The sequence below is a fragment of the Nipponia nippon genome, unplaced genomic scaffold (assembly GCF_047370975.1).
Source record: "Nipponia nippon isolate SJK-2023a ecotype South Korea unplaced genomic scaffold, ASM4737097v1 scaffold_1, whole genome shotgun sequence".
Taxonomy (NCBI): domain Eukaryota; kingdom Metazoa; phylum Chordata; class Aves; order Pelecaniformes; family Threskiornithidae; genus Nipponia; species Nipponia nippon.
Window position 1 is genome coordinate 76,284,523 of NW_028262290.1, and position 14,882 is coordinate 76,299,404.

General features: G+C 43.9%; 1 protein-coding gene across 1 annotated transcript in view; it reads right to left on the minus strand.

Annotated features, from left to right (window-relative positions):
- The window catches only part of LOC104018896 (aromatic-L-amino-acid decarboxylase), a 47,495-nt gene that overhangs the window by 5,704 nt on the left and 26,909 nt on the right, over nt 1-14,882 (minus strand). Inside the window, exons 10-13 of the mRNA XM_087760171.1 lie at nt 11,545-11,621; nt 8,084-8,103; nt 7,253-7,351; nt 1,273-1,374 (exon numbers count right to left, since the gene is read on the minus strand). Coding sequence (XP_087616297.1) covers nt 1,273-1,374; nt 7,253-7,351; nt 8,084-8,103; nt 11,545-11,621 — 298 coding nt within the window. The remainder of the gene's footprint in view (nt 1-1,272; nt 1,375-7,252; nt 7,352-8,083; nt 8,104-11,544; nt 11,622-14,882) is intronic.

The window sequence follows — 14,882 nt, forward strand, 5'->3', positions numbered from 1 at the left end:
ACCCTTTAAACCACTCTTCCTTTAAAAGCTTGTTAGTTTTGTTTTCTTTTTATTGGACAGGGAAGGCAGGCGATGAGCACACTGCCGTTTCAACATTGGTTTTCAGCAGAATCACGCCTTTCTTCTACAACTTGTCCAAAAGTTTCTTAGCTGGGTGTCCAATATTTACATCCTATTGTCAAATTGTCCTTCCCCGTAGACCTGATTTCTTCCTCTGGATCATCAGGGACAGGAGAACAGCTGTAGGCGAACCACTGGTCTGATCAGCAGTGACAACTCCTGTGTTGCTATGCTCCATGTCGCCAGCTAAAAAGCTCATTTAGGTATCATCTGAACTAGAAAACACCAGTGCTGGTATTATTATTGCTAGGTGTTCAGACCCAGTGTCAGTGTCACAGTCCAGCCCTTTACAGAGACTTCAGTTGCCAGCTCCTCTATTAAATGAGTTCTTTACCTAAAATGAGACACTGAGCCCCCTTTAATGTCTGATTAAACAAGTGAACCCTCCCAACTACTGCAGCGCTGAGTGCAGAGCGAGTCTTCTAGTTTCTGTTGGGCAAGGTCTCTACATCAGTGAACTTGGCACTCACGGAGATTTTGGGGAGTGAAAGGCCAAGAGGGGCAAAAGGGTCATGTTCAGCAAGAAAAAGCAGACCAGGGCCCAGGGCAGTCGGGAAGCTGGCCTCCTATGCAACCGGTTCTGACTCCTGTCTTGCTCCAGTTTGCCCAGGCTGACTGTAGGATTTTATCAGTGACAATGTATTCTTTGAAGAAAACAACAAAAAGGTGTTTACTACTCTAATCTTCATCCATGATTGTCATTTTATGTATATTGATATATAGGCACGCACAATTGTATATTATTAGATATACACACATATAAAATTAACTCGACAAGAAGCATCTAATACCCGCACATACGCTCACACATCACATACAAATGTCTAGGGAAAGGTATTAAAACAATCCTCTTCATCAAAGCCCGTCAAGCACAGAACACAACAGTCACTTTGTATGACTGGGTAGACCATTTGTTTGCCTTGACTATCTATTTCTATAGCCTAATATGCTTGAATGTCTCTTAAGCATTTGATCAATTTTTAACAAAATTGTCTAGAGCTTCTTTCTTTAATCTGCTTTGATCTACATGAGCTCCCTTTGCTTTCCTTAAAAAATAACGAAGTATGTTAACTCCAAAGACTATGTTCAGTTGCAGGTTCTCGTATTGCTATAAAAGTCGACAGAAGAAACAGAAGGTCTTAGCTGCCTTACCTTCAGCCGAAAACAGACCAGTCCCAAGACAACCTCAGCGCAGATCTCAAATCTTTCATCCTGAAGGACTAAATGTTCAAACAGATGCGACAGCCTGACGTGCTGAGAAGAGAAAGATAGTATCTACATTGTATAAATTTGATTCGTCAAGAGAAAAGATGTGCTAAATGGTTCAGGTTCAGTTGAAAAGAGAGGTGATGGCAGTACGATCAAGCAAATGGAGAGCGCGTCTCAGCCAACCTGTTTAGAAGTTGCTGGGGAAAAAAGAGTGGCATTGGGCACCAAGCCAGAGCAGTGGCTTTGAAGCACAGGAAACCAGTGCTCTTCCCAAATCAAACAAGTAGGAAAAACACCAGCAGGCATACTAACAACCAGCTGGGAAGACTCAACATCAGTCCGTGATGCTTGCATACTCATACCACATTTTGCTTTCTCCCCCACGGGAAATGAATTCACGAGCACTTGGAAAAAAAGAACCCATATCCTCATCAGGTGCCTGCAGTGCCTTATCCAGTCCCTCTCTCACTGGCTATCATCGGTTCAGTGCTCACTACCCTAAAAAAAAAAAAAAGACCGCAGCAACCAGCTATTAGAATGACAGTGTGTCGCCGGGCAATAGCCAGCCTGCACCAAAAACTATCAGCAACATCTGGAGTGATGTTTAAAAGGTCCTTAACTTTTATGTATTTATGATTGCAAATAATTTCCTAAAAACAAACAACTAACTCCATGCCTTTTCCTCCCTTTGCGCTTTGCCTATTTGCAAGTTCAAGGGCAGATATCAAACAAAAATGAAACGTTTCACTTCGGACCACGGTTAGATGTGGAATGTTTCCTCTCACAGGAACTTCTTCCAAAGGGGCAACAACAAGGCAAAACAGAAATTACAGAAAAGAAAAGAAAAAAAAAACCAAAAACCCAAAAGCAAACCACATTTTGCAATCTTAATCATAGCTTTCTGGTGTTTGTTTATTTCTCAAAATAGAAAAACTTTGTTTACATTGACTCAAAACCTTGATTCAAAAGCTTCCTACTGGGCATCCCGGTACCCTGTGCAACCAGCCAGTCTTACTGGTGTTACCGCTTCCTCTCGGCTGTTTGTTGCATCCATTTATCATCTCCCTCTACAATTAGACCGAAAGCTCTTTGGGTCAGGAATGAGACCAATGAAATGACCAGTCCTTTCCAAGGCCTTTGAATGTTCTGCTAGTAGAAATAGCATGAGTTTACAGCTATGAGAATTGCCCAGAAGCAGATGTATGCATACAGATACCTGTATGCACAAGTGCACGGAAAACGTCTGCGAAATGTGCACCCGTGCGCTCCTGATCTTCTGCTGTCTCCTCCTGTCCTCATGTTCTGTAGCCTTAACCAAGCCGGTGTCTTTTACACAGCTTCGCCAAATTTCTCGCTGCATATACTAGGTCTTGGAAATCAAAGCCATAAAGATATCATGTTCAACGAGAGGAGAATTTCGCAGCCGTTCAGCTGAATGTAATCACCAGCTGCACTTAGTCAAAATTTACCTGGGTAAGAACTGAACGAAACACAAATATAAGGTTCGGCTTACTGCGAGTGGTTTGTACAAGCAAGCTGGACCCATGCTGTGCTTTTCACAGCAGGTATTTATGTCCGCTTTTTGCACCAAAGAATTTTTTCAGGAATTTGCAAGAAATGAAAGCAAGGGAAAATAGAGACCGTGCGGTAAAACACAAGTGAAAATTCTGGAAGTATTTTGCATTCGTGTCTGGATGCAAGTACTTTACCCACAGCAGTGACTGGCAAAGGCGCTGGGGGGCACCCAGGGTTCTGGATGGCCCAGCCCCGGGGCGGCGAGGCAGCGGCGCTTCCACCGGCGCGGCACCTGCGGCAGCTTTGCCTGACGCGGATGCCCGGGCCCTGCACCTCGGGACCATCAGGGTCTGTTCTCCGGCATCGCTTTTACAGAGTGCTGCCGCCAAAGGCGATGAAGCCCAGTAAAGGTGAACAGAATGAGGCCTGGAGATTCCAACGCTGTAAAACCGAGGGGCCCTGGGTGCCACAGCCGCCTCTCAGCGCGTCCGAGAGCTGCGCCCGCGCGCGGGACGTGGCGTGGCGGTAACTCACAGGAGGATGCGTGCGGCGTTGGTGCGCAGCCTTTCGAGACAGGCAGGTAAACCGTGAGAATAAAGTCCTGTCTGGAGAACCCCAGGCACTGGAACTAAGGCTAGGAAAGATGGAGAGGCAAAAGCCGACGGGCTGTTCTCAGTGCTCTGCTGAATGTGTCCACACCAAGCCTGACCTGGGGATGTTTTAAGCCTCCAAATGCTTTTGATTTTGACATTTGTGTCATGCTCTGTCCCTAGCATCATTAACTGAAAGCTGACTGAAAGCTGTTACTTAACCTTCACACCTTCACACAGTGAAATTTAGCAGACTGAAGAAAGGAAGCTTGTAAGGATTTTTTGGGTATGTATGCCTGGCTGTCTGGGGTAAATAACCGCTGCTCTTCTGCAGTGAGAAGGGAAAAAAGAAAGGGATCGAATTCATTTGGTTATTCAGGATTAAGGGAAATGTCCTACAGAATCACTAGTGGGAGCAGTGAACTCGTGAGGCATTAAGACTCGGTCCCTATTTAAAAGAATTTGTACTCGTGTATGCATATGTGTGAATATACATGTAAATAAATGTAAATATAAATAATATAAATATAAAGGCTCCTGCCTTGAGGTGTTTAAACTGAATTTTGATTTTGGGGCAAAGCCTTCAAGAATGACAACAGGTTTTGATTGAAGGGAGCTTCTCTGAAGCATCAGAGTACATGAATGTCTATATGCAAATCAGCATACCTGCCTAGCCTTGATCGCTTCCTACGTCTCCTCCCATAGATTTCACCTCTCTGCCTGCCTTAGCTCGCATCCCACCACGCTCTGAAGGAAAATGCGGACAAAAGGGTCTTCTCAGCAGCCGCTTGGGCTGTGCCGCTCCCCAGCTGAAACGCTATCGCTGGCATTGCTGCTCTGTACAGTTCCAGTTTCTCGGTCTCTGCTGTTAATTTTTAATGGAATTCATTATCCTCGGCAAAGAAAGAAGGATGCGGTACACTGATTTCTTCTGGCCCTGTGGAGGATTCATCTGAGTCCCAGTATTCGTGGGGATCACATACAAAGACATGAACTGCTAAATTTCTCAAATGCCTTCTGAGCTCTTTGAGAGGGCTTAGGCCGATAAAGGAGTAATGTATGGTCAAGCAGTTTGCAAACGGGCCGTTTACAAACGGGCCACTTGGGTTTCACATTGATACTGACTCTGAGTGCTGGGAATCAGTCTAGAAGACTGTCGTCGTTGTTGCTTTTGCCCTTTTTGTAGATCTCCTCTGTGGCTTTGGGACTTATTTACCTCCAAAATTTGTATTTTTCTCTCCCCGCATCCTTCAGAGAAGACCGTCCTCCCCTTCACCATTGCTTTAAAACCTATACTTTGCCATAGGTTAATATTACATGTTGTGTGGGAAAGGAGTGTGTAACTGGCAGGTTTGGAAAACAAAAGAAGTTTCTGTATCTAAATCCAGGTCACACTTTCTCATCTCCCAGGAGTATTTTAGTTCCTGCATGCCTTCCTCAGTACAAGCAAACGCCGGGTTGCAGTGGTTGTCTAGTGATTTTGATGCAGACCTTAAAGCTGCAAACATAACAAACACCTCTTTCTTAAAACATACTAATAAAAGAGAAAAAAGGACAAAAGAAAGAAAGAGAGAAATAGCTTTTGGTGGCAGTTTACATCCAGAAAAAAGAAAAGTTTGTGAAGAGAGAGCTGCAGGTACCTTTGGTGTTCTGTAGAGAAGCTTGCTAATCACACAGCACATGGCGGGGCTTGTTAAGGTCATGCAGTGTTTTCTCCCTCTATGTTAAGGCAGAAGCTCATCACTGTTGAAAATCTCAAATCACTTTATAAGTAACACCTGGCTGCGCAAAAGAAGCCTAACTACAAGTCCATAGACACTGGGTAAATCTTCCTACAGTTTTCTGTGATGTAGGAGCTGAAGTGACTTTTTTTTCTGAGGTGATCACAGCATCTATACTGAGATTTGTATAAACTCAGAAAGAAATTGAAACCCTGGGCCCCACGTCTCTCAATAAGGCCCAGCCCTGCACCTGAGCAGGCATGCCTTAGCTGCTCTTGTAGAGCATGAACAGAAGTGACGTGCCCTACACACAGATGTGTTGGCGCATGAAAACTACGTGGCGTACGACTGCGCGCTGCATCCCGAACGTGGGCACCCCCTTCCCCAGGTTCCAGCCCAAGGAGCTGGTTCAAACCTCTGCTCTCCCGCCTCACTCTGTGTGCCTGGCCTGGCCCTGGGGCAGCTCCTTGCTAACACCACAGAGAGGGAAAACTTCTTCCCGCTCCCCCAGCTCCAGCCACTCTGCCCTGCCCTCAAAGGCTGCAGGACCTGCTTCTGCCACTGTTCCTGGGTCTCTTCTCATTCTACCTAGGTCCCTCTGTGACCCACTGGAATTAATGCAGCTTCAGAAATAATCATGGCAACTACAGGGCTTCACTTCAAACACAGCTGGAAGTCCCAAGCACGCAAGATATGGTACCAGCTCTTCTCCTCAAGGACTGCCTTTGACAGCAAGGGGAATATGAAAGCTGTGATTTGCAAGACGCGACAACTTGGTCAGAAGAAAGCAACTTTCCAAGGCCGAGCACTGGGACAAGCGATGCTAAAGTGAAGTTAACCGGTGCGGCTGAGTTCCAAATGACTTTTTGTTCGGAAACTTGTCTATAGGTTTGAAAATATAAACCCCTGTCAGGCTGGTTTACGTACTTCGTTACTACACTGCCAAAAGAAAAGTCATCACAATAAATCTGGAACCAAGGATAATTCCTGAGAAGAGAGGCCAATGGGCAAGATATGAAGCACATTTAAAAATGTCATTTTGCAGCTGCTGATATAACTTTACCAACATGTCTGCCAGCTCGCAAGAGATATCTGAAATACTGCTAGAGGAGGGAGCAAATGGAATGCAATTATTTCCTGAAATGCAAGTTCAACAGAGAACTGCTGGAGATAGAACTGACTTTTTTTTAAAAGCTGCTTTGGAACGCACTGAATTTAACCATCACTCATCCGGGGCGGTGGTGGGGGAGGAGAAGCTAACTTAATGGTTCCAGTTTGACAGATGTCTACAGGGACCCAAATTCTGCACTTAATTACCCCTCTTGCCCTTTCAAAGCTGCAACCGTAAGGTCATAACTTATTTTTCTCTGTACACCAGGGAACGCTTTAGTCCTTAATGAAATATTAAACGTACACACTCAATTCAACGAGCCCTTGGGAATCTAGCTGTCTGAATTACCTTTACAAATAAGGGAACCTACCAGAGGTTTACTTTGGAGTCAGTATCTTTAAGAAAAAGATTGATTTGCTTAGCCTTCGTGAGCTGGGCTGTCACAGAAAGTATTAAGAAATGGTCTTCAGCTATGATTATAGGAAGACGAGCGCTTTTTGGCTGGACAGTCAGGGAGATGTCTGGGAGGCAGGGAGGGAGGGAACTTGCTGAATGTAAATACTGACCTGTGGAAATCTGCCTGATAAAAGGCCCCGTAATTAATATGGGGTTTCCAACCCTCTGTTTTCCCAGTGAGAGATTTAGCCCTACTTAAAATCTTGGCATCAGACTAAAATAACGGCAGTCTCCAGAAATCTAGCCTGAGAGAGAAACCCACTGGAAGCTCTAATGGTAGCCTAATAAAGCGATAACAAACCTTGTATCAATTTTTCATCCGAAAGGTAGGTATCGGATTGCCGCAGGGCTAACAGAGCCTCAGGATTGCCACTGTTGTCAAAATTTATTTCTGAAAGCCTCATTAAGGATACAAATCCAATTCAGATCTCTGTAGAGTCACTTGAAAATTACAGTGTGATAAAAATGAGAAGCAATGAGGGTACCCTCCATCCCACCACAGGTTACCCAAGAAAGCAAATGCCAGTCACCTTGCGGATGTGCTCCTGCAGTCCCGTGACCCCGTACATCCGCAGCACGAACCAGAGCTTCAGGGAGCGGAACCTCCTCTCCAGGGGGATTTGCCAGTGCTGCAAGCCAGGGAGAAGGGAGGGCACCCACGTTAGAAGCCACCCTTGCAGTGATACTGCAGAAATTGTACATTCTGCAATGATTGTGAAGCGCACCACATTGCCACATCCTACAGGCACTTGCTAGAGGGGGGGTCAAATGATAATAGCAATGTCTATTTCTGGTTAATGCCCCGGTGTGACTCTTTAATACTCAAAATTTTCAAATGATGACTGGAAAAGGAGATTGGTGTCAGAATGGAAGGGTGACAAGGCAAATCGAATTTTCTTTGTGCATCCTGAATTCTCCTTGAAGGCTTTGGAAAAATACGTATCTCAGAAGCTCATGGACGCTGCCTTGCTTCCAGTTGTGGGGCTAACATCTACAATGACAGGCCCATTTTCCATTTCAAAACAACAGTGGTTCTATTGGTTAAAGGTTAAAACACAAGTGCCTTTAAAAAAATGTACTATTCACTATGTTAAGGAAAAAAATCTTTAGGACATTTCTTTCTACTGCCTAAACCTTGAGATATCACACGTGCAAGATGATTTCTGCTTTTAAACAATTTTTTTAAAAAAAACAGAGTTTAAAGTTTCAGCTTGAGGAATGATGAAAATTTAGCAAGCTGCATCCTTCCTGGAAAGAAAGATAAGGTTTTGAGGTTTATGATAGTAGCAGAAAATAAAAGCCCTGGAAATACCAGTGTATACAAGTAATAGCATTAATTATTACATTGATGCTGTACTTACCCGATAATCTGTTACAAGGCCTGGAAGTTAAAGAAAAAGTGTTCACATTGCTTCATCACAACAGCCAAAACCTACAATCATTCTAATGCTACTGAAAAAGCTGGATCTTAGCTCTCCTTTCTGTTTGCCACAGCCTTCAGCATCATCAGCGTCAACAGGACCACTGCGCACCTAGCAGGATACCTGCCAGCATGCTAAGCGAAGGTGCTTGTAGTAAGCTTCATTCCTTAGCTAGTCAGAATATACCACGAACAAGTTAAGCAGTTTTCAGGAGGAGAAACACATTTTCCTTGCTGTTAGGCTTCAGATCCTGTGGAGGTGATGGACTAAATGCTGGGTTTATTTTCCTCTTGTAAGGAAAAGAAGTAGCAGATAAAATGGCAGTTATTAATTTTGTTTGAAACAGTTTGCAGCATCCCCAAACTCACTTCATCACTCTTTCTCTGCTTCGACCTACCTTTGAAACTCATTCATGTATCTGTTGCTCATTCTTCAGCACGTCTAATAAGTGACGTGAAAATTTGGTTCAGAATTGACCCCTCCTGTTTGGAGAACAGTATTCTGTGGGGTTTTATGGCTTTTCATTTGATGTAGTGAAAGCCCCTTACAGACACAGACTGACCAAGCCACGAAGCAGCCCAGGGAGGGCGTTAGTAGTTATCATCTTTTATGTGAGCGCACAGAGCCAAGACACATCGACCTTTGCTTTGACTCAGGTAATTACAGTGATTTCACAGTAAAGGAAACTCTAACATGAAGCTGGATTGCTTGCAGTAAGCCAGTGACAGAAATTAAACTGACCTAAAATCTAAAGCACTTCTTTAGGAAAATGTGGAAGCATCTGCTTAGCTTGCTTATTCTGCTTTATTAGTCTGCCGCAGGGCATCAGCTTCACAGGAAAGTATGGACTTAAATTCCACGGGAAAGCGCTGTCTAAGTGCTCCTGGAATTATGAACCTCAAGGTACCATACAGAACCGTAGCTTCTGAATTTGGCCAGTTTGCGTTGTCTAGGTAATTCTCAGCCTTTGTGTGTTCTGGGGGTAACAAGCCTGTATTTCCTGCGGTACGAGCTCTCTTGCCAACGTGCTCTCATCTACGCAGCCAAAACGTAAGAAGCAGCATGGTCCTTCCTCCCGGCAACATACAGCCTTCTGGCTCTTTAACCTGTTCCTAGGTTATTTTCCAGATGAGGAAAAAACCCACACAACAAGCAACAATCATTAACCTGTTTCTGGACCTCAGGAAACGAACACGGTTGTCTCAGCTCGGTAACGAGGAAATTCGCTAACATTCACGTTCTGCTGCATTGTAGCAGGCATTTTTGTTTGATAGCTGTGAGGCCGGTAGCAAAGACAGTAAAGCAACTGGTGACAGATAAATAATCCTACGCTCCTGTAAGGGGCTGTGTCTAATGATCCACAACAACGCCTTTCACAAGCTGTGAAGCAGACTGCAATCAACGGTTAGTCCTTGATTACAAGCCTTAGTCTCGCATCTGTATTTAACCAGGAGGAATTGCATTGCGGGGGCAGAGGTGGCGTCCACAATAGAGCATAAAGCTGCATTCTTCTAACACTGCCGTCAGGATTTCACCTATATCCTGGGTTGCCAGGCAAGCTAGTATAATCTTCCTGGTGTGATGATGCAAATCACGTAAAATCATAATTAATGACAAAATAAAGACTTTCCCCTTGGGGGCACACGTAATTGCCATACGGTTATTAGGAGTAATTGCTCACAGATAGATGCATTTTTCTGCTCACTTAAATTCTTGAGTGAGAGACGAGCAAATTCAAAAATGCTACTTCATCTGCCGTGTAAACCATGATGGGAATTCTCGGACCTGAGACACAGTCAGAAAAATAAGACCCTCCATTAGACCAGTCCTATTTCCCGGAGTGCTGACATCCATAAACCACATAGGGATCAACAGGGCCTTTGCAAATTTGACTATTTTTATGGGAGGCATAAGTGTGGATTGGATTTAACAGTTAAACTAGAGGCATTTTGCATTCGAAAAGTGTTGTCCAGCTCTTTGGAAAATTGATGTCAAATGGGAAGAGAGCACAGAAAAAAGTAGCATCGCTAGACTGGTAGGAATCAGCTGATCTGGTTGGAACCGCTATGCCCAGGTCACATAACGTACTGTCACACCTTCCGAAGGCAAGGCGAAGGCTGAACAACCGCTCACCCAACTGGGGAGATAAAGTTTTCAGGTCAGCTAGGTGGCCTCACTGGAAGCACCTGGTTTTAAGAAAGGTTTCGTTTCCTTCTGGTGTTATTTAACCTGGGGAAGACCTAAGGTTCTCCTATCAGTACTGTCAGTTGGCGCAAGGCCGTATTTTCACTTTTGTTAAGGTTGTATGTTTTCTCCTCAAGACAACTATTTTTCACGTATGCTAAGTAAAAGCTAGGGATGTAAGTATATTTGCCATAACTTGTATTTTTCAAAAAAAAGGCAAAGAAACAGTATATATTTTTTCTTAACAAGCCTAGCCTTTGGAGGGTGAACCTCAGGTCCAGAGTTACTGCCTTTTCCTGTTTACTGCACTGTTCTGTATTTGCATTGCTTGGAAATGTAGAAAAGGAATAAATGCAAAATTTCTGCCAGTTCAGGATTAAGGCACAGGAATCCATTTTTCCTAGGGCTTTTCGGTGAATGGTGGAATTCTGGGTGTTGCTAGGTATGTGCAAGGAGCAGCACGAATCCATTAAGGAGCTTTGTACAGGGCCCACGATTTCGGAGTCCTTTGCCAGCATGTTGTGAAGAGCTTTCGTGAGCGTTTGGTACAAGACAGACAGATAGCCTGCACTTACCTCCTTCTCTACGATCAATGTAAGAACATGAGAGCAACAGGATAATGTCCCAGAGAGCTATCATTCAAAGCAGAGCACGGATATCAAACACAGCTCACCCCCTCCTTGCGCTTTCAGGGAATGTTTGCTTCTGACATGAGCATTTGAAAATTTGAATCTGAGCTCGCATGCATAGCTAAGAAAAAAAGGTCACAGACTTCAGGAACCCTAAAAGCAAATCAGATCTTGAAATCATCCTGGCGAAAGATCTGCGGGGAAGGCAGGTTAAGGGACTCGATACACAGCACCCAATAACGTGTTTATCTGACTAGCAAAAGATCATGAAGCATTTTCTCAACACTCCTACAGAGGGTCAGTGGTAAATCTGGAGCTGGGGAAATCCCAGTACAAAAGTATCAATATAATGCTTTATAAAATGACTTTCCAAACAGCTTTTTGGACTAACTAAAATCTCACTACATGGCTGCTTGCACTTTCACAAGCTTAACTCCCTGCGGCACTTTGAAAATGGAGAGAGGCTCCTAAACAACTTGGGCAGTTTCAAGAATTTTAGTTTTCATCTTAAATCCTTTTTTCCATTAAGTAGCAGTGTGCAAACAAAATTACATTAATAATAACAATCTCATTTAAGTATAAAATTACCAGACTCCTGATGTTGATGCTGCAGGTAGAGAGGTTCTAATTTAAAGGCGCCTATTATATCGGATCTTTTTTTCACCCTGTATAAAAAAGAAAGAAATGAAGTCGAGAAATTGAAGAAGTAAAATTGAGGGGACTACATTTCCACAAGAAGTGAAGGCAAATTGAATGCGTTCAAACTGGCGGATTTCCTGAGCACAGCCTGTGCCATTTTCAGTGCTGTTTCACAGCCATATCCGTACTGTGCTTACACGTAGCTAAGTGTAAGGCTCAGCAGGAACGGGCAGCATGGCTGCACGACTGCGTATTTAAAAACAGACAAGAGACAGACACAGAGGATCTTTTTACGGTGACAGACACTCACACCAGAATGTGAGACTAGCGAAAGCAACGCTAATGTTTGCAGTCAACAGAAGTTGCCTTGAAATTACTGCAGTACAAAGCTGTGGGAAGAGCTGTGGCTTCCCAGACACCGTGCTCAGCCACGCTGAGCTTTGTGGGTGCTGGCCGCTGTCGGTCCGTGCTGCGGTGGTGGCAGCAGCAGCCACCGGTAGGGACGAGCCACCCGGCCCAGACTCGGGCTTCCCGCTTGTACCACCCTGCCCGTAGCTGGATCCGATGTGCAATGACTGACCGGTACGCTACAGCAGAATGTAAAAGCGAGAAGCATACCTGACTGTGGCCAGCTAGCGGGTGGTGTCACTGCACTGAGTTTCAAAAGCCAGCGTGTGCCTTTTAGAAAGAATAAGCTACATTTTGCCAGTGGGTAATAACAAGATTTTGCCGGTTTATGCTTCGCTCTATGTGTGAGATTGACTCACCTCTACAAACGATGGGGTTTACAGAGGCAGCAAAAGGAGAAACCAGAAATCAAAAAGGGAGAGACTGCTACATGATCATGTTAGGCCTATAAATGTTTCACAAAGTAAGCAACGTCCCCCGTCACCATGGGGACACTCTAAATGGCAAAAGTCCAAACCTTTTATGGTTTTCTGTGCATCCGTTCTTTCACGTTCTTTTTCATGTTTTAGTATCAAATTCTAAGTAAAAATCTAATTGCCAGTATTTTAGTGTGTACGTGTACATGCACGGGCCAGTAGGTACACCCCGTCTCGTTCACATCTAGGCTGTGCTCACAAAACATCTTATTCGAACAAACAAAAAGCCCTCCTCCCACTTCAGTGGTCAGGAGAGTACCAAGGTTAACCAAGTACTTGCCTCCAGGTATGGAAAGTACGTAGCTGAACATAAGTAAGCTTATGCACATGAAAAATAGTAAAAGACATTCAGAACGCGCTCAGTAAAAACAATAAGTCATCTCTTTGTGTGTTGAAAATATCCTGTGGACACAGGGAAGCAACTCTTATCTGAGAGCGGGTTTAATTAGGGTAGGTATTGTGAACAAACCCTAAGTTGTTCACCTGTAGTTCACTTGATAGATTTGATTACTTGGATAGATCCATGTTTCAGTAGCTCATTCCATACGCAACTAACCCAAGTTACAAGCAATATCATCAGTTGTCTTGCGACAGCTTCATTCCCTCTCCCGTAACAGGCTGTGCTAAACAACGGCACACGTAACGATTCTGCAGGAGCACTCGGTCTCTTAGAAGCTATCAAAATGCCGTCATCTTGCGCTTCCTTGGTGATGTGACTGCTTTTTTAAAAGGTGGTGTCTGTTCCACCTGGGGACTTCACAGGTCTTAATCTGGCATCCGTGACAAACCATCTGAAAGGATTACTAAAATAAATCCAAAGCCTGGACATCAACGTATATGAACCAGTTGAGTTGCACCTTTATACACCACGTCTAGATTTCACCCTACGTATTTCAACTTCTTTGCAGTAAGTGCTTGTGTGGTCTGGTAATGGACAGAAGCGGTGTCCTTAACTGTCTTTGTAAATACTCCTGGTTGACTGAAGGTTCCTGAATATACAGTTCCAAACTGTCATTGATTGATAAGCTAGAATTTTTTCAAGGCTTGATGCTACGCTAATAGACCTACTAAGATCTGCCTTGAGTGGCACAGATTCCCCTATTAAGTACTCCTAATACGAAATGCACAAGTCCTGGTGAATACAGCAATGAACATTTGTGAAAAGTTACTTACTTGGATTGCACAGCTGCAGCTTTGAACACCCTCGCTCTATTCTGTCCATTTGGACTGACAGACACAATAACCAGAAAGGTGACTTCATATTATAAACCAACAGGAAGGTTTCACTTCCATCTACAGATAACCATTTCCTAGAAGCACCTTCCTTTCAAATCCTGAAACAACCTTCCCAACCAAAAGTTGACGCTTAAACCCTGAAAAGAGTAACAGAAAAGCAAGAACACCAAGGCTTTTTAAGATGGCTATTTTCACTCTCTCTGAAAGAAGACACTTCTTCGTCTACGATAGGAACACTAGTAATGATTAGTGGCATAATTGGTAATAGGACGCTCTTATACAAAATAGGAATTTTATAATATTCCAGAGCACCAACTAAACGAGTCAGGGAAACCTGACTGGCCGTTTCAAGGCAGAGTCTCTAAAGGACACCAACCGTTGGAATACGGAAAATGTACCCCTCTCGGAGTGGCTCTATTAAATTCCTTTTTACAGGAAATCGACTGCTCTTTTCTGGACAGCGAGAAGTCTGAGAATATTTTACAAAAGGTTTATAATGGCATTGCCTCCAAATCCCAAATGACATCCGTGCTACGTATTGCACGGAGCAGTCCAATAGTTACATTACAGATCCAACGGCTAGATTATCTTAATCAACTTGCAGGGAAAAGAAATGGGAGTGCTTCTCGGAGAAAGTGCTGAGGAGCCTGGGTGATTTAGCAGCCTGTCCGTCAATGGGTCTCAGCTTAATTGGGTTCTGAAATGGTGTTCACTGTTTATTGACCTCTTTCCGTATTATTACAATATCATGGTTAATACTTCCCAGGGATCCTAAGAGGACTCCGTACCCTTCACAGTTACTTCTTCTCACCAGGTTCCTTCACCCTTCATTATTACATTTCCCCTTTTCAGGCAGCGCTACCGTTGGTAAGAGAGGTGAATTTTGGACACGAGCCTTAGAAGTAGCTGGACGATGGATTTGGCTTCAAGTCAGCGTTTAACTTGAAATGTACACTTCATTCTTTATGAAGTGAATGACACCCATACATAAATGCCTTGCTGAAATGAAGCCTGAATGGCTATAGCAGTGAAACTTTCGCTTTGGGTAAGGAGACATGTTGCAAGGTCTCTTGAGATTCCTTGTAAGGGACTCCTCCTACCTATGACACCAAGCATTTGATGCAATGGCTTATCTAAACAAAGGCAAGAAACCAAATGGAGAAAAAT